The 20520-nt window shown below is 58.9% G+C and overlaps 5 protein-coding genes across 11 annotated transcripts; 3 read left to right on the top strand and 2 right to left on the bottom strand.

Annotated features, from left to right (window-relative positions):
- The first annotated feature begins 272 nt into the window (after positions 1–272).
- aldh3a2b (aldehyde dehydrogenase 3 family, member A2b) lies at positions 273–4220 on the top strand. Of its 3 annotated transcripts, none has more exons than XM_089017451.1 (11): positions 273–435; positions 972–1159; positions 1319–1550; positions 2177–2262; positions 2332–2540; positions 2609–2726; positions 2796–2937; positions 2998–3164; positions 3240–3339; positions 3668–3906; positions 3979–4220. In XM_089017451.1, the coding sequence occupies exons 2-11, from the start codon at positions 998–1000 to the stop codon at positions 3997–3999; spliced, it is 1476 nt and encodes a 491-aa protein (XP_088873577.1). In that variant the 5' UTR covers positions 273–435; positions 972–997; the 3' UTR covers positions 4000–4220. The 3 variants fall into 3 exon arrangements, with proteins under 3 accessions (XP_088873577.1, XP_088873576.1, XP_088873575.1); XM_089017450.1 differs by having other exon boundaries at positions 1292–1550; XM_089017449.1 differs by having other exon boundaries at positions 2609–2937.
- A 412-nt stretch (positions 4221–4632) lies between these two features.
- On the bottom strand, positions 4633–9462 carry asl (argininosuccinate lyase). Of its 2 annotated transcripts, none has more exons than XM_089017452.1 (16): positions 9069–9462; positions 7295–7489; positions 7090–7173; positions 6809–6865; positions 6614–6711; positions 6432–6509; positions 6285–6362; positions 6152–6204; positions 6003–6086; positions 5790–5904; positions 5635–5719; positions 5498–5557; positions 5271–5354; positions 5124–5204; positions 4934–5040; positions 4633–4854 (listed from the first exon to the last, which is right to left on the bottom strand). In XM_089017452.1, exons 1-16 carry the CDS (start codon positions 9078–9080, stop codon positions 4692–4694), a joined length of 1434 nt encoding a protein of 477 aa, XP_088873578.1. In that variant the 5' UTR covers positions 9081–9462; the 3' UTR covers positions 4633–4691. The 2 variants fall into 2 exon arrangements, with proteins under 2 accessions (XP_088873578.1, XP_088873579.1); XM_089017453.1 differs by having other exon boundaries at positions 6003–6065; positions 9069–9461.
- Positions 9463–9606: 144 nt separating this feature from the next.
- On the top strand, positions 9607–11874 carry crcp (CGRP receptor component). Its single transcript, XM_089017466.1, has 6 exons — positions 9607–9922; positions 10502–10538; positions 10651–10746; positions 10820–10914; positions 10992–11049; positions 11109–11874. The coding sequence occupies exons 1-6, from the start codon at positions 9915–9917 to the stop codon at positions 11229–11231; spliced, it is 417 nt and encodes a 138-aa protein (XP_088873592.1). The 5' UTR covers positions 9607–9914; the 3' UTR covers positions 11232–11874.
- A 477-nt stretch (positions 11875–12351) lies between these two features.
- tpst1l (tyrosylprotein sulfotransferase 1, like) lies at positions 12352–16314 on the top strand. Of its 3 annotated transcripts, none has more exons than XM_089017459.1 (6): positions 12352–12539; positions 13537–14034; positions 14113–14271; positions 15047–15300; positions 15374–15551; positions 16018–16314. In XM_089017459.1, exons 2-6 carry the CDS (start codon positions 13627–13629, stop codon positions 16051–16053), a joined length of 1035 nt encoding a protein of 344 aa, XP_088873585.1. In that variant the 5' UTR covers positions 12352–12539; positions 13537–13626; the 3' UTR covers positions 16054–16314. The 3 variants fall into 3 exon arrangements, with proteins under 3 accessions (XP_088873585.1, XP_088873587.1, XP_088873586.1); XM_089017461.1 differs by having other exon boundaries at positions 15897–16314; XM_089017460.1 differs by having other exon boundaries at positions 12359–12474.
- htatsf1 (HIV-1 Tat specific factor 1) lies at positions 16311–20485 on the bottom strand. Of its 2 annotated transcripts, XM_089017455.1 has the most exons (10): positions 20305–20481; positions 19455–19598; positions 19181–19394; positions 18968–19015; positions 18732–18886; positions 18491–18654; positions 18335–18431; positions 17629–17718; positions 17421–17558; positions 16311–16792 (listed from the first exon to the last, which is right to left on the bottom strand). In XM_089017455.1, the coding sequence occupies exons 2-10, from the start codon at positions 19596–19598 to the stop codon at positions 16568–16570; spliced, it is 1275 nt and encodes a 424-aa protein (XP_088873581.1). In that variant the 5' UTR covers positions 20305–20481; the 3' UTR covers positions 16311–16567. The 2 variants fall into 2 exon arrangements, with proteins under 2 accessions (XP_088873581.1, XP_088873582.1); XM_089017456.1 differs by lacking the exons at positions 17421–17558; positions 17629–17718 and having other exon boundaries at positions 20305–20485.
- Between the last annotated feature and the right edge of the window lie 35 nt (positions 20486–20520).

Here is a 20520-nt window from a genome sequence, read left to right as displayed (position 1 = left end):
GCGTGTCGCTGTCGCTGCTCGCTCGCAGGAAAACCCGATCCTGTGACTGTAACACTTTACAGGCAGGACAGGACTTTGAGAGTTTTCAAAGGCGCTTAGAAATTAAACGTATTATTATTATTATTATTATTATTATTATTATGATAAAAAACGCCGGGCGAATGGCTTCCAAGACGGCTCGGAAAGGCGCCATCGGATGACGTCAGAGCGGAGCGACGCCAGAGGGCGGCTCGTCGCTCATCCCGTCCAAATGGACGAACCCGGGAGGCGTGTCCTCGCGAGGGCCCCGCCCACGAGGAGGCGAGCATAGCGGGGCTGTCGCTCTAAGCCCGCACGGCACCGCACCGCACCGCACCGCTCCGGATCCGGTCCGGCTCCCATTAGCGCCGCTCCGACGGGCAGAACCGCACGCCGGCTCAAGTGAATCTGAATCAGGTGAGCCCGCCGCGTCTTCCCGCTCCGCTTCCGCTTGGCCTCGGGGACTACTTTTTCGTTCCGTCCGAGAACAAAACGAGAAGTCGCCGCCCCTCCCCCCTTTTTGTTTTTCGCGACGTCCGGCATTGAACGTTTGGCCTTTTTTTTCTGTTGGCGTCGAGCGCGCTTGACCTCATCGGCGCCCTCGAGTTTGTTTACGTGACGTTCGTGCACGCGCACGGACGACGTCACTCATCATCGCGTGCCAAACACAAGGCGTGTGTGTGTGTGTGCGTGTGCGCGCGCGCGCGCTTGAAAAACAAACTAAAGCAGCCCAAAAAAGCCCCGAGAATGTTTTTTTTTCAGGGACGACTTCGCTTGTTTTGCACACGGGACGACCTTTGATTGGCGGTCAAAGATTGTCCCGCCCTGGCGCCTCGCCAAGGCCTCGCTTGGACTTTGCCAGGGACGCTCAAAGTCTGCGCTTTGCCGGAGTCACGCGGGGGGAGGTCCGATCGGGTCGGGTCGGGTGCTTCAGTTCTGTTGTTTGGGTCCAGGAGGGTCCATTCGGGTGGAAAGCAGGATGTCTCGCGAGCAGCAGGCGGTGGCGGGCGCCAGGCGGGCCTTCGGGACGGGTCGCTCCCGATGTCTGGAGCACCGCGTCCGGCAGCTGAAGAACCTCCAGCGCCTCCTGAACGAGTGCCGCGGCGACATCGCGCGGGCCGTCCACGAGGACCTGCGCAAGGTGGGCCGCCGCCGCCGCCCGCAAAAGTAGCTCTTCTGCCCCTCGCTTGCTCTCACAATGCCCCAACTGGGAGGCGCCGACGCCACGGGTGGGCCGAGGCGGTTCCGACCTTTGCGGGCCCCCCCGTTTCAGGCCCCCCTCGCCCTTTTTGCGGCCCAGAACGAGGTGGTGGTCCAGATGTACGAGACGCTGGGCCTGGAGGAGGAGATCGGCCTGGCGCTGCGCAAACTGAAGGAGTGGGCGGCGCCGCGGCCGGTGGAGAAGAACCTGCTGACGGCGTCGGACAGCGTCTACGTCCAGGCCGAGCCGCTGGGCGTGGTCCTGATCATCGGCGCCTGGAACTACCCGTGGGCCGTCACCCTGCAGCCGCTCGTCGGCGCCATCGCCGCCGGTACGCTCGCTCGACACGCCCCCTCGCGGCGACCTTTGCCCTCCGGCCGCGTGAACGTTATCGAGCGAACAAAGACGGGCCATCGGCCGCGCCAACGTTTCTGTGCGCTTGCGTAAGTCGACACCCTGGTGCGACCGGTCGCGGCTCAACTTCCTGTTTGGGATTCTTGATACCAGTTTGATAACTCCAGCGACGCCTTGAAAGTCGGCGCGCACAAAAATGTTTCCTGGTGCAAAGACGGCGGCGCGACCGCACTTTGTCATGCCGACTCGTCATCGTCATACGTGTCATTTCTTCAAAACTCTTAAGGTCACTTGACAGTCACAGGATACGTTCTTCTGTGGGTGAGCAGCGGCAGCCACACGCGCCGGCATTCACTCGACCCGGAAGGAATAGCCGAAAGCTAGCTATCCGGCCGGCTAGATAGCTAGATAGCAAATAGATAGCGTGTTAGCGAGTTAGCCAGCTAGATAACTCGATCTGGGCAGGCATTCACAGATAGCGTGAGCTAGCTTAGTTGAAATTGCCAGCCTGCGTCACGTGAAGGCAACATTCTGGTCGAGCTCAAGCTCGCGCTAGCGCCAGGGCGTTTGTCACGCGCGGCTCAAGCGCTTGTTTCGGGGCAGGTAACGCGGCGGTCATCAAGCCGTCCGAGGTTTGCGCTCACACGGCCAAGTTGATGGAGGAGCTGCTGCCGCTCTACCTGGACAAAGTAAGCCGTCGCCGCCGTCGCCGCCGCTGGCGCCGTCGCACGAGAGCCGACCGGGGTGGTGCCGCGCAGGAGCTGTACCCGGTGGTGACGGGCGGCGTGGCCGAGACGCAGGAGCTGCTGCGCCAAAGGGTGGACCACATCTTCTACACGGGCAGCGGCGCGGTGGGCAAGCTGGTGATGGCGGCGGCCGCCGACCACCTGACGCCCGTCACGCTGGAGTTGGGCGGCAAAAGCCCCTGCTACATCGACAGCCGCTGCGACCTGGCCGTGGCCTGCAGGTAGCCGGCGAGCCTCGGGCGCCGAGGTCCGACCCGCCCTTGACGCCCGTCCGTCCATCCGTCCGCAGACGCGTGGCCTGGGGCAAGTTCACCAACTGCGGCCAGACCTGCATCGCGCCCGACTACGTCCTGTGCCAACCCGACGCGCAGGACGCCGTCATCCGGGAGCTCCACAAAGCCATCAAGGTAGCGCCGCCGCGCGCCGCCCCCCGCGCCGCCTGGCCCGCTCCCGCAAGCCGGACTTTTCCCCGGCAGGAGTTCTACGGCGAGGACCCCAAGACGTGCCCGGACTACGGCCGCATCATCAACCGGCGCCATTTTGGGAGGATCCTGGCCATGATGCAGGACAGCACCGTGGCGCTGGGCGGAGACAACGACGAGGAAGACTGCTTCATCGGTGAGGCCCTCGCCCCGCTCGCCCCGCCGGGTCACCGCTAACGTCGCGGCTCGGCTCCAGCTCCCACGGTGCTGCGGGACGTCCGGCCCGACGCCAAGGTGATGCAGGAGGAGATCTTCGGCCCCCTGCTGCCCATCGTGACCGTCGCCGGCCTGGACGAAGCCATCGACTTCATCAACGGCGGCGAGAAGCCTCTGGCCCTCTACGTCTTCTCGCACGACGCCAAGGTAGGGGTCGCCGGGGGTCGCGGGGTCGCCCGGCGAGCGCCTGCGTAACTAACGTCTTGGCCACTTTGGCTGAAGGTCATCCAGAAAATGAGGGAGGAGACGTCCAGCGGGGGACTTTTGGCCAACGACTGCCTGGTGCACTACTCCGTCATCTCGCTGCCTTTCGGGGGAGTCGGTAAGCGCACCCGAGCGAGGGCGCCTTCCTGGGCCTTCGGGGCCTTCGATAGCGTCTTGGTCTCGCCGTGGCCTGTTACATAATAGTACGTTTCATTTCTAAGCACCTTTCAAAAATTCTCAAGGTCACTTGACAGTCAGTTGTTTTCTGCGGGTGAGCAGTGGCAGCCACGCGCGTTCACGCAACCCCAAAGTAAATCAAATGGATCGCAAGCTAACTAGCGAGCGAATCGATAGCTAAGAGCTAGCGAATAGACGGCTATTAGCGAATAGACGGCTAGCTACGAGCTTTGGGAATGTCTGGATTGAGGACCGCCCCCTTTTTACAGGAAACAGCGGCATGGGCTGCTACCACGGCAAGCACACCTTCGACCGGCTGAGCCACCTGCGAGGATGCCTCATCAAGACGCTGAAGATGGAGTCCGTCAACGCCATGCGCTACCCCCCCCACACGGCCGGCAAGCTGGGCTGGGCGCGCTTCCTGGTTCTGCAGAACTGGAACCCGGGCCGGATGGGGCGCCTGCTGCTGGCCGGCGCAGCGGCGGCGCTGGCCGCCGCGGTGGCGCAGGTGAGCGCGAGGAGGCAAGGGGGCGGGCGCCAAAGCCTCGATCGACCCTTGACCTTTGCTTTTTCCCCACAGAGGTACGAGCTCGTGCGCTGAGGAGCCGGCGATCCGAACATTTCAGCGCGGCGGCGCCATTTTCACAGCCTTTTAAAAAGCCCGGCGAGTCCGTCCGTCTCATTTCAGCGCTCCGGTCTCCGAGCGGCACTTTCTTCTCGGTCCTCCGTCATTTCAGAATGGGCACGGGGCGGCCATTTTCAGGAGCAGAAAACCTTTATTGGTCCCACGAAACCGCTCCAATAAACGCATTCGCCCTGCGAGCGTTGCCTGTTTCATTCATGACAAGAGCGTTATTGTGCATAAAACAACGCGTCTTTTGTGTCCTTTTAAGGTTTACAAAATGATGATTGATGGGGACCTGGCAACGGATTATTCTCTTTTGAATGGTTTTCCATGGGAAATTCATTTTTGGGATCCACACACTACACTGTCTGGGAAGCGATTAAGTTGGTGAGCCGAGGCATCGCTGTACTCACCCGGCCGGCGGAGGTGAGGTGGCGAGCTCCGCCTTGCCCCGCCCCCAAGGGCAACTGGCCGTCCCGTGTCGTCCACCGTGAATGTGACACGCGGTGACCCCGTCGTGCGGCAGTGCCGCTTCTGGACGGGCGGGTGGCGTACCGCTCCGACCCGGCCGCCGTCGCCTGGCCGCGCTCATCCATTGAGACCGCCCACTTTGCTTTGCTTTGCTTTATTTGATCCATTGATTGACAGCTCGATTAAAGGTGCGAACTTCAAGGCGACTGCGCGGGCGCGCCGTTGACGTTTGCCATCCAGGCGCGCAGGTGGCGCACCTGAGCCCGCACGCTGCTCTCGGCCGTGCCTCCGGGGGCGGCGTACTGCTCCACGCTGGCCGCGTAGTCCCACAGCGAGGCCGCGTCACCTGCCAACAGCGGGCTGACGTCGCCCGGCCCCAAAACGGTGAGCGCGGCTAGCCGGCCGGCGCGCTTCGCGCCGCCCGAACCCTCACCCTCACCTGATGGCCTCCAGGTCGCGGGCCGTCAGCTGGTCCAGGGGCACCTTTTTGGACTCGGCCGCCAACGCCGCTTTGCCCGCCAGGGCGTGAGCCTCCCTGAACGCCACCTGGAGGCGCGACGGCTCCGATGACGCCGGCGGGAAACGGCAAAGGCGCCCTTCGGCGCGACGGGCGGCTTGCGCCGACTCACCCCCTTCCGGACCAGGTAGTAGGCCAGGTCGGTGGCCAGCATGTCGGGACTGAGCGCCGCCTGCATGGCGCCGGCGTCGATCTGAAAAGAGCGAAGGAGGCGTGAGGCGGTGCGGCGCCGCGCCGACGGGCCTCGCCGCCCGCTCACCTTTAGCGTGGAGACCACGCCGGCGGCGACCCGCAAAACGGCCTGGATGGAGTCGTAGACGTCGAACATGGCTTCCTTGTCCTCCTGCGGGGGGCGACACCGCAGACCGTTGGGCTTACGGCTCCCGCTCGCTCCTCGCCAAGGAAGGCGCCCAAACGTGCGTTTTGGGGCGAGACGCGCGGTGACCCCGACGCGCTCCCCGGCAGCCGGACGGCGGGACGGCGTACCTGCAGGTCTTTGTTGTAGGCGCTGGGAAGGCCTTTCAGCGTCATCATGAAGCCGGCGCACTGCAAAAGAAAGCAAAAGCGGGGTCGCCGTCGCCCCGTCGCCCGCCGGGGCGACCGTCGGGCCGACCGTCTCTTACGCGGCCAAAGATTCGTCCCGCCTTGCTCCGGATCAGCTCCAGGCTGTCGCCGTTCTTCTTCTGCGGCATCAGGCTGCTGCCCGTGCTGCGGGCCGGAAAACCAGGTTACTCCGGGTGAGGGGCGGAGCCAAAAAGGGGAGGGCCGGCCGTCCGACCTGTAGGCGTCGGCGAGCGTGACGAAGGAGAACTCTTTGGTGCTGTACAGCAGGAGGTCCTCGGCCATCTTGCTGAGGTGAGTGGCGCACAGCGAGGCCCAGAACAGGAACTCGGCTGACGCGGGCGGGCGGGCGGGCGCTAAAATCAGTCAGCCGATCGGGGAGGACGGACGGACGGACGGACGGGCGGCCGAGAAGGCCCGACGGACGTACCCACAAAGTCTCGCTGGGCGGTGGCGTCCATGCTGTTCAAGCTGATCTCATCGAAACGCAACTCTGGCGACGACACGGCAAAAGCTGCGGCCCACGTTGACCAGAGCGGAAGGTCACCGCGTTCCACGCTAGGGCGGCGGCGCCCTCACCTTTCCTCAGGAGCTCCCTGTCGATGGCGAACGGCGTTCCGGCGAGGGCGCCGCTGAAACGCGCGACAAAGCCGAGCGGTCAACGGGAGCCGCTCGCCGCCATTTGGTCAGAACCGGGACGGCGCCGACCCACCTGCCCAGAGGCAAGACGTTGACGCGCCCGGCGATCTCCCGCAGCCGCTGCACGTCCCGCCGCAAAGCCACCGCGTGACTTGCCGTCCGACGAGAAGGAGGATGAAGGACGGCAACCGGCGCCTTTGACGCTCGGGTCTCGACTCACCTCAGGATCCAGTGGCTCCACCTGATTGGCTGAGCTCGCTGCATGTGGGTGTAACCGGGAAACAGGACGTCCATCTCCCTGCGGGGAGGAAGGAGGGCTTGGGCGGCGCCGCCGACCTCTGCGGGTCGTCGCCTCAACCGTTTGAAACGGGGGCGGCGAGAGGCTCGCTCCAAAGGTCTTACGCCGCGGCGCGCTCCACCAAGGTGGAGATGAGGACCAGGGCGTCGTCCCGCAGGGCGGCGATGGCGTCGCGCAGCCACAGGCGCATGTCGGTCACCACCTGCGCCGCAAAGGCCCGCCCGCCCGTCCGTCCGTCAGCGTCGCCCGCCGGGGGCCGAGTCTCGCGGCCCCCGGCGGGCGGGCGGCGCCGCCCCCACCTGGTCGTTCCTGCTCCTGCCCGTGTGGAGCTTCCCCGCAGTCGGCCCGATCAACTCCTGCGCACGCACATCGTCGACAAAAGTTGAAATCAATCTCCACACCGATTGGCCAAGAGAGCCAATCGTTTTTTTCCGCGAGTGCACACAAAAAAGTAAAGACAAGTGGCGTCTCCAATGGCTGCCTACGCGAATGGCCACTTTGACCCCGCCCCGTTTTCTTTGGGAACGCGACGTGATTGGTCGTTTGGGAGCGAACGGAGGGCGGCTCGCCGACGGCTGACCTTGAGTCTTCGCTCGTGGGCGCTGTGGATGTCTTCGTCGGTGTCTCGGAGGACGAAGGCGCCTCGGCTCCACTCCTCGCCGATCTGCCAACACGGCGGCAAAACGGTCATCGCCGCCGCCACGGGAATCCCCTTTTTGTTTCGGCTCCTTTGTCATACGGCGCGGGAATGCGCCGGCACGCCGCAGCCAATCGGTCGCGCGTACCCGGTCCAGCCCCCGCAGGACGTCCTCCGTCTCGTCGGCGCCGAGCAGCCGGGCCCCGCCGAGCGCCTTGGCGTAGGCTTTGCTGGCCCTCAGGTCGGCGTCCCACATCCTCTGGTCGTACGCCGCCGACGCGTTGAAGCGCTCCATCGCCGGGTCGGTGGCGCCGGTAAAGCGACCCCCCCACAGCTTGCCGCCCTCGCAGACACACAAAGCAAAAAAGAGGATCGGTCACGTCCATCGGGGAGGACAATGCAAGGACAAACGCGTCCGCTCCTTCAAAAGCTTCGACGTCACCGACGCCACCCGAGTTAGGATCATCCAATCAAAATGGCGCCATTTTTTTCGCCGCGGCCCACATTGTAGTTATGGTTTCCTCTCGAGGGCCGTTCTGAATTTGGGGAAGCCATTAGAACAGGGGTCGGGAACCTTGTTGACTAAGAGAGCCAGAAAAGTAAAATATTTAGAAATGTTTTTCAGTGAGACACACACGCGCGCGCGGCCACTTTTCAACAAAATGTCAGAATGTATGATTTAAAATAACTTTGTGGTAGTACTCACCGTTAACATGAATGGTTTTCCGCGATCGGAATGAAATTCTATTTGCCGCTCCAGAAGTGAAGTTACTGCTAGCGAGCCTGCGCACGGCTCACAAGCTTCCACACTCGCTATCTGCAATCGACTTCTCGCAGAAGTGTGTCGATGCTAACGCTAACATGGAGCTTGTTAAAATGTCAGCGACATTCGACTGTTTCATCCATCGATGGTATTGTTTCATTGCCAATTAGAACATTTTCTCTCCTCTAATGCTCTGGTGCATTCACGCTGAAGTGCACTAGTTGGGCTCATTTAAAGGGCCGTTTACCTGTTTCAACATGACGGCCACTATCATCCAATCAAAATTGCGCTTTCCGCCAACTGCAGCCCCAACGGGAAATGAACGGCGAAAAAACAAAAATATGTATTTAGTTTTATCGGCGAGCCAATCATCAAAAGAGCCATCCATATATGGCTCGCGAGCCATAGGTTCCCGACCCCTGCATTAGAATGTTTAAATCCCTTCAAATATTACATATAGAGCACACAGCAAATTAATGAATAAGTCGTTTTCAAATCTGAAGTCAAGAATAATGACTTTTATTGTGGTGGACATCCAAAAATATGAAATTTTGGCTCAGATTTTAGCTATCATCATGGAATTTAACAAGTTTGATTTGCTTTCGCGGGCTGAAAAAAATGATGTGGCGAACCGGATTTGGCCCGCGGGCCTTGACTTTGACACCCGTGCGCTACACGCTGTACTTTCATCCTGAACTCGATTTTTTGTTCTGCAAGACCTCACTTCAACCACTTCAACGCTTTTTTCTCGTTTGTTTTTGCATTACTGCATTATGTCACTTTATATGCGTCACTGCCTCACTTTACGTTCAGAAATGACATGTTGTCAATTGTATGTCTTTTTTTAGCCGCGTTATGAGTGCCTTGCACGCCGGGTCCGAGAGGACAGTCATTTCATCTGTGCTGTATGTCGTGCATATTAGCATAGTTGACAATCAAGCTGACTTTGGTCTGAAAAAGTCGGAAATCCGCCGACCGTCGGAAAATTCTCATCCGTGTGGTTGGGAAACCAAGCGGGACTGTGAAAAAATGATCACAATGACACGAGAGACAATCCGCGATCGATATTTCCTCGCAAAACGACATCCACCTGCTCCGGGTCAGAAAAAAAGACAAGAGAAAACGGCTCCCAAATTGACGTCGCGAGAAAGTTCCTTACCTCGGCTGCCATTAGACCACCTGCTCTTTCTTCTCTTGTTTGGCGTTGACAGAAGAAGCTAACAAATGACTCGCGACTGGTTCGACTCGTCGAAAAGTGGCAAAGGAAGGACTCAAAGTCCAAACGTGTATGGAGGCCTGGGAGGCTGGGGGGGACAATTTGTGGACGGCCGCCGCGAGACCTCAACAACACGTTGTTTTATTGGTGGCTCGTTCGCGCGTCGCTACTTTTGAAAACGAAGCGAGCTGAATTTTACATGTGCTCGTTAAAAGAAAAGTCGACGCGAGCCGAATTAGGGACACAAATATCCCGTTTCTCTGGACTAATACGAGAAAAAGTCCCAATAAGTGAGTCAAGTGACGTCGTCGGTAGCCTCCCTGCAGCCCGCTGGCACCCCTGGTGGCTCGGCGGGCGAAAGGCATCCTGGTTTGTCGACAAAATGCGCGAGAAAAATAAAAATAATAATAATAATAATAATAATAATAATAATCCATTTCATTTCTAAGCGCCTTTCGACACTCTCAATGTCACCTTACAGTCACAGGTTAAGTTTTTCTGTGGGTGAGCAGCGGCAGCCACATGCGCCAGCGTTCACTCAACCCGGAAATCACCCAAATAGATAAATAGCTTGCTCGCCAGATAGTTAGTTGTGTTTCGTTCATTCCGTCTCCTTATTATCTGTTACAAATTATCTAGATGGCTATTTAGCTAATAGATAGATATCTATAAAACGAACTACTTTTAGTATAGAGTATTTGCTGGTGTGGCGAAGGCGGGTGCGGTTTTGTACAGCGGAACCGAGAAACGTCCCAGTTGTTTCGCACGGATTCTTTTGCTCCCGCCAACATGGAAGTGTAAGTCCTTCTACTTGATCGAGCAGATTTCATCCGTGGATTTTGGCCATTTTCCTTCTGAAACGAGGCCACGTTTCGTCGATTCGTGAGCGTCGCCGGTGAAGCATATGCGGCTCGGCTTTCCGATCGATCGCCTGGCGGATAGCTTTTATATTGGCACCCGTGTTGTTCTTTTTCGGATTCGCGTCTCACACCTTTGTTTCATTTGGAAAACGTCCGTTTGGAACGTAAATACTAATAATACACAAAGTCAAGGCGTTGCGGCCTTTTGGGAACGTGTTTTTCGCCAGAACCTTCCCAATTCACCATGATTTGTTTCGTTTTAACAAGCAATATCTTGCCCTTGCATTGTTTTTCATCCACTGGCTTGAACGACATTTGCAAGTCATCCTCTTCCGCTTTTAAGAACAATAAGGATCTGAGGGAACCAGAGGGAATAGAACTTTGAAGAAGGTCAGATAGGATGGGGGGGGGGGCAAGGTTAGGGATATTAAGCCCACATTAAGCGTCTTTATCCAAATGTTTTTGTATTTTTTTTTCACTGTACTTTCACGAGTGACATGTGGACCTTTTCCTTAGGAAAAAGGCAAATGCGGCCATGCTCAGCAACTACGAGGTGAGAGCGGAAGCTCTGAAAAGCTCTGAAAAGCTCTGAAAAGCTCCCAAAAGCTCTGCGGAGCTTCGTTCCACCTTGTCCAAAGTGTTGAAAGGGTGCTTTTCCCGCGCAGGTCTTTCGGCTGCTGAGCGACTTGAAGGAAGAGAAGAAGGACAGCGGCAAGGGCAAAGGCGGCGGCCAGCAGAATCTCAACACCGTCGCCTACGAGGTGAGCGGACGTGCGCGGGCTTCGGCGAGGCTTCGCGCGCGCCTGACCGAGCCCCGCCCCCTCCGCCACCCAGACCCTCAAGTACTTGTCCGAGACGCCGTGCGGCCGGCAGCGCCCCGAGACGGCGGAGGCCTTCCTGTCCGTCATGATGCGCCACAAACTCACCAAGTGGGTCCCGCCCCCTCCTCCCGTCGCCGCCCGCGCTTGCGTTGACGGGGCGCCGCCCGCTGCCCTTTTTTGGCCAGGGCCGAGAAGCTGCAGCTGCTCAACCACCGCCCGCAGACCGCCGTGGAGATGCAGCTGGTGAGTCTTTCCGACGGGGGGAAAAGCAAAGCGCAAGATCCGACGTCTTTGCGCCGCAGATGGTGGAGGAGAGCGAGGAGCGTCTGTCCGAGGAGCAGATCCAGGAGCTGATCCGGACCATCTCGCAAGTTCTTCCGGGGGAGCGGGAAGAGGCGGCGGGAGCCGGCGGGGGGGCGGCCTGAGCGCCTCGACCTGGCGGGGGCGCCGCCCTGAGACCCGCGGCCTTCGATTGACGTGGGAGTGGATGCAAGAAAAGGAACGCGGCCCCCCGAGAGCCAGCGTTCCGGGCCCAGCGTCAACGGTTGTGGCCCGTCGGGAGCCGCCGGCCGGAAACGAGGGCGCGCGAACTGTTTGCTTGGACGACGACGTCTCAGGAGGCCGACGGCGTCGGTCGGTAGGGGCGGGGCCCCCCGGCTGCATCCGCGACCTCGCTTCACTCTTTGTCCGTCGGCTGCCATCGATTCATCCCAACTCTCCGCGGAAAAAGTCATCTTGTGACCTGAAGAGCTTTCAAAGGCGCTTCCAAATCAACTGTCGTAAGAGTATCGGCAGAATAACAATCCATTTTCTTTCAAGCGCCTTTGAAAGCTCTCAAGGACACTTTACAAAGCATAGATGTTATGCTATCGGAAAGAAAATACAATTACAAATAGAAACGAGAGAGAGCGACGCAGAAAATGCAATGTATTCAACAGTAGCCAAAATGGAAGTGTATAGTGCCACTTTGCAGTTTTTTTGACAACGATACTAGTGCAGCGTGTTCTACCGGAAACAAATTCCTTGTGTGTTCTACATACTTGGCAATAAAGATGATTCTGATTCTGATTATTATTATTATACACGCTAGCTAGCCTGCTATCTATTTAAGTGACTTTGGGGATGAGTGAACGCTGGCGCCGCGTGTGGCTGCCGCTGCTCACCCGCAAGAAAAAACAACTTATCCTGTGACTGTAAAGTGACCTTGAGAGTTTTGAAAGGTGCTTAGAAATGAAGTGTGTTTTTATTATTAAAGCTCATTGAGGGGGTCGTTTTCACACCCGTGTTGCTAGGACGTTTCTTTTCTTGATGTTGTCTTCGCGCCGCTAATAAAGAAACGAGTCCGTTTCCCGATAAAGTGCGTCGCTAATAGCTTGCGGCTAACTTGGCTTTGGGGAAGCCGCTCAGACGCAAACGAGGCCAAGGCAAACGTTTTTGGGGCTCTTGCGCGGAAGCGGACGACGACGGAATCGCAATGGAACAAGTCCGCCAACCGGGGGGGGGGGGGGCTCCAAATGTGCGCCGGGCCAATCGGCGCCGAGCTTTCGACACTGGGGCGGAGCGTTGTTTCTTCTTCTCTCGGTCGCCTCGCGAGCGCGCACTCGAGACTCGCTCGCGGTGCCCTGCGTCGTCGTGGCGGTGGTCGGCGGCGACTGGCGAGTTGAATTGGTGAGCGACCGGACGGTCAAGACGTTTCCGCCGCAAAGCTGAGAGCTTCGCCCCCCACTCGGCCGGTGAGTCCGGCCCATCCAAACGCGTCCTTCCGCGGGCGGCTAACCGGTTGCCTGGCCGGCTAGCGAGCGAGCGAGCTCGCGTCCGCCTCGGCTCGCTTCGTCGGCTTTTCGGGTCGGAACGTACCCGCCTGAGCTCGAGGGGGCCGCCCGGCCAGATGCGCCGACGGGCCTCGGCGGACTCCGGCGCGACCGCGCCCGCGCGCGCCCTCGCGCGCGCGGCTTGGAGCGGACTGACCTGTTGATGGCGCTAGTCGACGTCGCGTCCGGCCTTTGAGCGGAACCGCGTTCTGGTCGTCGACGACGTCGACGACGCTTGTTTTCGAGCTCGCAACCGTCGAGAGCGGCCTTAGAAACGACGACGTCGTGACGCGTCGATGTCGCAACAACCGGCACGTGACGCCAAAGCGTTCGCCGCCGAGCGTTCGCAAACCGGATCGCGGTCGACGGAGACTCACGACCGACGAAGGTGGACGTGAAAGGACCGGAGCGCCGTCCGAGCGTTCGTGGTTCGGACCCTTCTTCGCTCGGCGGTCGGTCGTGACCGAGTGTCCGCGCCGGTCCAGCGAGCGCACGAGTGGCGCCTTGTTGTCATTTGAGGCAAGGGAAGAGGCACAGAAGCCTTGCGTTTGGACCGGGTCTTTTGGACCCGGGTCGGGATCCAAAGCGCCGCCTTGATGGTCGCGACGGCTGCTACGGCTTCGGATTTGCTTTCGACATTTAGCTTGTAGTCGGCGTGCGCGTTTCACCGCCGTGTCCCTGATCCACTGCTGAAAAGGATGCTTTGATCCTCCCCTCTTTCATGTCGAACCGCTTTGCGTCATCGCAAAGAGGGTACAGCAAGTGCTGAAGAATGCCGTGTCTTTGCGTCGTCGCCTCATTTGTTAGTCTGGCTCTTTGAAAACGCGGCGGCAACCGGCGTTTTGCTGTTTAAGCTCCTTGCGCCGTCGGTCATGCAGATGAGCGTCTTTGACGAGGTCGCCCCCTTTGGTGGTTTCAGGTGGACGCGATGGACGCCGGCCGGCCCGCCGGAAACGCCCCCGCCCTCCCCTGAACCGGCCGGCGGAAAGCGGGCGACTCCCGGGCCGCCATGCGAGTCAGCCGCTCCAACGTCCTGCTGGGCTGCGCGCTCCTTTGCTCCGCCTCCTTGCTCTACCTGGGCCTGGGCGGGCCGGACTGCCCCCCCGGGGGCCGGCGCTCCGGCTGGGCGGAGCTCCGGCGGGCCTCGGCCAATCGCAACGCCTCACTGGGCGAGCGCCCGGCCGAGGACACGCCCCTCATCTTCATCGGCGGCTTCCCCCGAAGCGGCACCACCCTGATGCGGGTCATGCTGGACGCCCACCGGGCGGTCCGCTGCGGGGAGGAGACCCGGGTCATCCCCCGCCTGCTCACCATGCGGGCCTCCTGGAGCCGCTCCGTCAAGGAGCGCGTCCGCCTGGACGAGGCCGGCGTCACCGACCAGGTTCTGGACTCGGCCGTGCGCGCCTTCCTGCTGGAGGTGAGCTCGTCGGCGCCGGGCGGCCGGCCGGGTCGGCTCTCGTCCATTGAACGCGCCGCCCGTTTGTGTGCGTGTCAGGTGATCGCGGGCCACGGCGAGCCGGCGCCGCGTCTGTGCAACAAAGATCCTTTTGCCTTGAAGTCGCTGTCGTACTTGGCCCGCATCTTCCCCAAGAGCAAGTTTGTGCTGATGCTGCGAGACGGACGCGCCTCCATCCACTCGGTCATCTCGCGCAAGGTGAGTCGCGTCCTCGCGTCCTCGCACGTGGCCCGCGCCCGGCGTCTGGCTTGTAGTGATGCGTCGTTCGCCAACGAGCCGGTTCTTCCAGCCGGATCTCTGAAGTGAACCAAGAGAGCCGCTTCCGAACAAGGAGCCGGAAATGGGAGCCGACTTTTTTTTTTGTCCTCTATTCCCCGCTCCCGGTCTTCGGTTAAAGCCGCACGTGATTGGTCCATATCCGAGGGAGGGGAGTATTACAGACACGCGCGGCGGTGAGGAGGGGGGGGGTTATCCAGGTCGATAAATGCTATCACATTACGCTGTTATGATTCATTTCTGATATTTTTTACTAGTTTGTATGACAGCAAATTAGTGACAGCTGATCATCAGACCAGAGTCACCACAGGGAAAGTCAGTTTGTGGATGCTCTCTGTGCATAGACATCAAGCCATATCAATAACAAATATTTGATATAGAGTATTTTTACTTGAGTAATTTGTTTTTCACATAATTGCACGTGATTTTTGGGAATCAATTCATTGAAGTAACAAAAAAACAAGCAAACCGGGGAGCCAAAAGAGCCGGCTCTTTTTAGTGAGCCGAGTCAAAAGAAGCGGCTCCCTGAAAAGAGCCATCCCGACTGTCTTGACGGCGCCCGAACTCCAGTTTGCCCGTTTCCAAAAGGGCAAAAGGGGCCCGCCCGCCCGCCCGCTTTGTTTGAGGCAGCGGAGGTCCAAAAACGGGACCTACCGGCCGAGGTGTCGACGTGAAACGTCCGCTTGCCCGCCCGCAGGTGACCATCTCGGGCTTCGACCTGAACAACCCGCGCGACTGCCTGAGCAAGTGGAGCAACGCGGTGGAGACCATGTTCAACCAGTGCGTGGCGGCGGGGCCCGAGCGCTGCCTGCCGCTGCGCTACGAGCACCTGGTGCTGCGGCCCGAGCGCGAGATGCGCCAGCTGCTGCGCTTCCTGGAGCTCCCCTGGGACGCCGCCGTCCTGCACCACGAGGAGCTCATCGGCAAGGCCGGCGGCGTCTCGCTCTCCAAGTGAGTCGGCCGGCCCGCTTGCGCCCCCGCCCGCCGTCTTTGTTTGGGGCAAAGCGCTCACGTTTGCCCTCAGGGTGGAGCGCTCGACGGACCAGGTGGTCAAGCCGGTCAACACGGAGGCGCTGGCCAAGTGGGTGGGCCGCCTCCCCGCCGACGTGGTGGAGCGCATGGCCGAGGTGGCGCCCATGCTGGCCCGACTGGGCTACGACCCGCGCGCCAACCCGCCCGACTACGCCCGCGCGCCGCCGCTGGTAAGTCCAAAGCGCCGACGGTCGCTTCCTCCCATGGCAAGCGTGGGGGGGGGGGGGCGGTTGAAACGGTTTCCAACGAGCGATGGGAATTGCGGCTCTCCTTTTGGCTCGGCTCACTAAAAAGAGCCGGCTCTTTTGCCTCCCCGGTTTGTTTGGTTTTTTGATGCTTACATTAATTATTATTGAATTGATGTTAAAAACGAATTACTCATGTAAAAAATACACGCTAGCAAATATTTGTGTTGATATGACTTGATTCATATATGCACAGAGAGCATCCACTAACTTTGACTTTCCCCTCCTCTACAACGGATATCGGCCAATCACGTGCGGCATTAACCGAAGACTGGGGGCGGGGAATAGAGGACGCAAAAAAGTCGGCTCTCTTGGTCCGGAACTTCTTGAAAAGCATCGTTGGGGCGAGTTGATTGCATTTGTTGTTGCCCTGCTTCTTTTGTGTCATCAGCCTTGGAAGGCAGCGGAACCTTCCGGAACCGCTTAGAGAACAAAAAGAGGGCATCGGAACCAACGCCGCGCATCCCAGATGCACTTGAAAGGCGCCACCGGACGGGTCGCCTCCCCTGGCCGCCATCTTTCTGCCTTTTGTTTTTTCCCGCCGCCAACGTCAAGCGAACACTGGCTGCACTTTTTGGAAAGACTTTTGTCCGCAACTTAAGAGGACAGAGCGAGGACGGACGGGCGTGTTGCCGCCCGGCAAAATGGTCGCTGGCGTTCTGGTGAACAATAAACACAAATGACGGGATGGCGTCCTTCTTTTATGTTCAGCGTCGTAGCCTCACACTCGCGGGCGGACATTTTGCTTTCCGTTCCTTACAGGGGGGGGGGTCATTTTCTACGCTTACAAATGAAAAGTGGGCATTTTTTGGGGCGAGTGGTCGCAGAGGACGTCCTGCTGGCGCGGAAGAAAAAAGAAAAAAAGTCCATTTTGGGGCGGGACGGCCATCCAAAAGGACCGGCCGGGTCACCGCGCTCCAAACAAAATGGCGTCTGGTGGGTCAGGCCTCATCGTCGCTGGCCGCCGGGCTGCTGTCGGTGGACTCGGCGTCCCCGGCGTCCCCGTCGTCCCGCGCCGGCGCTTTGTCCGGCGTTGGCGGCGCGGCGCTTTGCGAAGGAGGGGCGGGCCCCTCGCCCGGCTGCGACCCCTCGCCCGGCTGCGACCCCTCCAGGAAGGACGACCAACCTTTCAGGCGCTCTTCACGTTCGCGGCTCGTCTCCTCCACCTTTGCGGGGGGCGGGCCACATATTTGAAAGCTGCCAGTACTCGCCATGCCATCACGCTCAAATTACTTCCGCCAAAAGACAATTATCATCCTCATCATCATCATAATAATTAATCCATTCCATTCATAATCGCCTTTCAAAACTCCCAAGGTCACTTTACAGTCACGGGATCAGTTTTTCTGTGGGTGAGCGGCGGCAGCCACACACGCCAGCGTTCACTCAACCTGGAAGTAACTCAAATCGAAAGAAAGCTAGCTATCACATAGCTAATAGCTAGCTAGCTAGGTCTGTGTAAGCTCTCAAGTCGTACAGGAGCGGTCCATCGCTGAAAAGGTTTCTTCAGCCGTCATCTGTACAAATTTGAAGGTGTCGGACGTTTCAAAGTTTCTTGGATAACAAGCGAAATGTCTTGAAAGAAGTCCAGATGACGGCTGAAGAAACCTTTTCAGCGATGAGCTAGCTAGCTAGCTAATATACGGCCCACCCGCCAGCTATAAATTAGCTAGCAAATAGTCATCGCCCGTGCGATTTGTAAGCGCTTTTCAAATCTCTCAAGGTGACTTTCCAGTCACAGGGTGAGTTTTTCTGTGGGCGAGCAGCGGCGGCCACAATTGGGTGAAATGTCACCTGATAGTCGGTGGCGCCGTCCCACGGCCGCGCGCTGAGCTGGCGTCCTCCGAACCAGCGGCCGTGGAAGGACAGGATGCAGGCGTCGGCGGGCTCCTGGTCCTTGAAGGCCACCGAGGCCACGCCGTCCGGGTGCCTCTGCCGCCCCGCGACAAAAGCCGTCAGGTTACCCGCCTCCCAAAATGGCCGCCGGAGGGGGGGCGCTCACGTCAAACAGGATGACCTTCTTGACCTCGCCAAACTTCTCGCACTCGGAGCGCAGGTCGTCGCGGTATTCGTTCAAAACCAGAGGGTCCTCCTGAAAAAGCCGCCCGACACGTTACACGCGTGTCCACCTCGGACCGAAGGAGTCCTTCGTCCACCGTGGCCAGTTAGTGAAGGGTTTTGCTGTTTGACTCCTCTTTCAATGCTTTTTCATCTTTCATTTTCACTCGTGGATTTGGATTGAATACATTTGACTGTGTTTGTATTTAAAAAAAACAAAACCTCAGCTCACAAACTTAATTGGTTCCCAGAAAGTGTGGGTGAGGCAAAAACGTTTGTCTGCTGCTTAACTTAATTTATTTCCCATAAGAAACCATTAAAATGAGAATAATCCGCTCTCAGGTCCTCATAAAACATCATTTTCTACTATTTATTTTTTAGATCATATTGGCTAGCTGTTGGCTATCGATGAGCTAGCTAGCTTGCTATTAGCTGTCTAGCTATCTGGCTATCCATATCCATTAGCTATCTGGCTAGCTATTAGCTGTCTATTAGCTATTTAGGTTGAGCTGGCGCGTGCGGCTGCCGCTGCTCACCGGCAGAAAAAAATATCCTGCGACTGTCAAGGGACCTTGAGAGTTTTGAAAGGCGCTTAGAAATGAAATGGATGGTGATGATGATGATGATGATGATGATGATGATCCACGTACCTCAAAGTCGCTGGGATGAAACATGTTCCTGATGATGACCACCTTCTCGTGGCGCATCCTGGCGTCGCCCTGCTTTTCGGGTCTCCAGTCCAGCTGCCTGCGCGGACGTCGGCGCGTCAGGCGAGAGGGCCGCCGGCGCGGCGGCGGCGCACCTACTTTTGCTGCTGCCGCATCTTCTTGCGGTAGTCCTTGTTCTTCTTCTTCTTCTTGCTGGCGTCGTACTGGCCTTTGAGTTGGAAGCGAGCCGCCTCCACGCGCACTTTGTAACCTCTGACCTCAGACTCGTCCATCAGCCGCACGGCCAACTCCACCGATTCCCTCTGAAGGCAAACGAGCGCGGGATCTGAAGGAGAGGGGGCGGGACGAGCAGGAGCCCCGCCCCCTCGGCGAGCGCAACCTTGAGGTAGCAGCAGAGGCCGTCCCCTTTCAGGTTGCCGTCTTGGTCCTTGTACAGTTTGACCTTGTAGTCTTGGCTGAGCGGGTCTCTCATGACGATGCCGCACTTGGACATCAGCGCCGCAAATTCTTCGGGGCTCGTGTCGGGGGGCAGGCCTGCCATCCATCCATCCATTGATCAGAGCGAGCCATCGATCGGAGCGCCGGAAAAAGCCAGCGCAAGCGCGCCAGACTCACCGGACACGTAGACGTTGGTGTTCTTGTTGTCCTCCATGTCGAACCAGCCTGAAACAACACCGGAGGTCATCGTCGTCGTCGCGCGCTAAGCTAGCGGCGGGCGAGCGCCTCGATTCAAACGCGATAGCGCCCACGCTAGCTTTTGGCCTTTGTGCTACGCGCCGCTTTGGCTCCGGCGGTCGCTAATCCCGGGTGGGCTTTGCCCTCGCTTACCCGGCTCCGCTTTCCTCTTGTCCCCTTTGCGCTCGGCGTCGGCGGCCCCGCCGGTCGGCCGCTCCGATCCGGGCTCCCGGGGCGTCTCGTCGCCGAGCGCCGGCCGCTTTTCGGGTTCCGCGGCGGCCGCTGCCGCCGCCGCGCCACCGTCCGGCCGGCCTTCCCGAGCGAAGCCGTAGTTGGCCTGGTACGCCGCCATGAAGTCCTCGGTGATCTGCGCGCAGCGGCGAGGCCGTCAGGGCGGGCCGCCGTGACGGCGCGCGTCCGTCCGTACCTTGGGGAACCAGGCCTTCTTGTCGCGGTCCCAGTCGTAGACGGTGCCGTCGTGGGGGTCGGTGTACGTGAAGGGGTCCGAGCGGCCGTACCGCTCCTGCAGGCGCAGCTGCTCTTCAAATTCCTCGTTGGCCTCGCCGCTCATCTGCGTCCGCAACGTCATCACCCGTCCGTCAATCGAGCTGCCGGCTTTTAGTTCAGGTCAAGCGTCAACCAATCAATGGCGGCTTTTCTTGTGAGGAGGAATGGGATTCGCTCCTCTTTCTTGCTACGCCCCGACGGCCGGGCTTAGCGTTTTTGTTTCTTGCGATTGTCTTGAACATGGGCCTGCTTCCACGGACGACCGTAGTTTGACCGCAAGTCGTCAATATCCTTGAAAACCAATTCAATGTCATCGTTTTTGTGCCACATGCAAAGCCGTTTTGCCCCCCCGCCCGTCTCAGGGGGACGGAGCTTTCAGCTGTCTGCCCCCAAACTCTGGAACTCACTTCCTCCCAACATGGATTCTCTTCCCGCCTTCAAATCCCATCCCAAAAGCCACACGTTTAAAATGGCATTTTCTGTGTCGCTCTATCGCTTGTTTCTATTTATTTTCCATTGTATTTTATGTATCGTTGTATCTACGCTTGACTGTGACTGGAACGTGTCCTTGAGAGCTAGAAATAAATGTTTTCTTCTTATTTTAGCGTCACGACCGGGCGTCGAGTGCGCGACGTCGGATTGTAAGCAAAGTGCGCGCGGCGGCGCGTGCCGACAAATGTCGTGAGCTATTTCGGCGCTCGGATGCGTTTGCGATTTTGATCCGCACGCGCGCGCCCGATGCTAAGCTAGCGTCACCGAGCTCGCCTTACTTTTCTGCGGCGTCGGGCGTCCGAATGGCGACGAAAATCTCCAGACGTGGGCGCGACCGGCCTCTAAATGGGCGCCATTCTTTCGCTCGCCGGCGTTTTCGGTGTGACTTTTGGAGGACAAAGGCGTCGCGTTAACGTTGGAGAAAGAAGCTCGATTCGCGGTGAGCCTGAAAACAAGCACTTCCGGGTCGACGTCCTTTCGCGCATGCGCGTCTA

The sequence above is a fragment of the Hippocampus bargibanti genome, linkage group LG16 (assembly GCF_051943395.1).
Source record: "Hippocampus bargibanti isolate YZ-2025 linkage group LG16, ASM5194339v1, whole genome shotgun sequence".
NCBI lineage: Eukaryota > Metazoa > Chordata > Actinopteri > Syngnathiformes > Syngnathidae > Hippocampus > Hippocampus bargibanti.
Note: the sequence above shows the minus strand (reverse complement) of the source record. Positions and strands in the feature narration are given on the sequence as shown.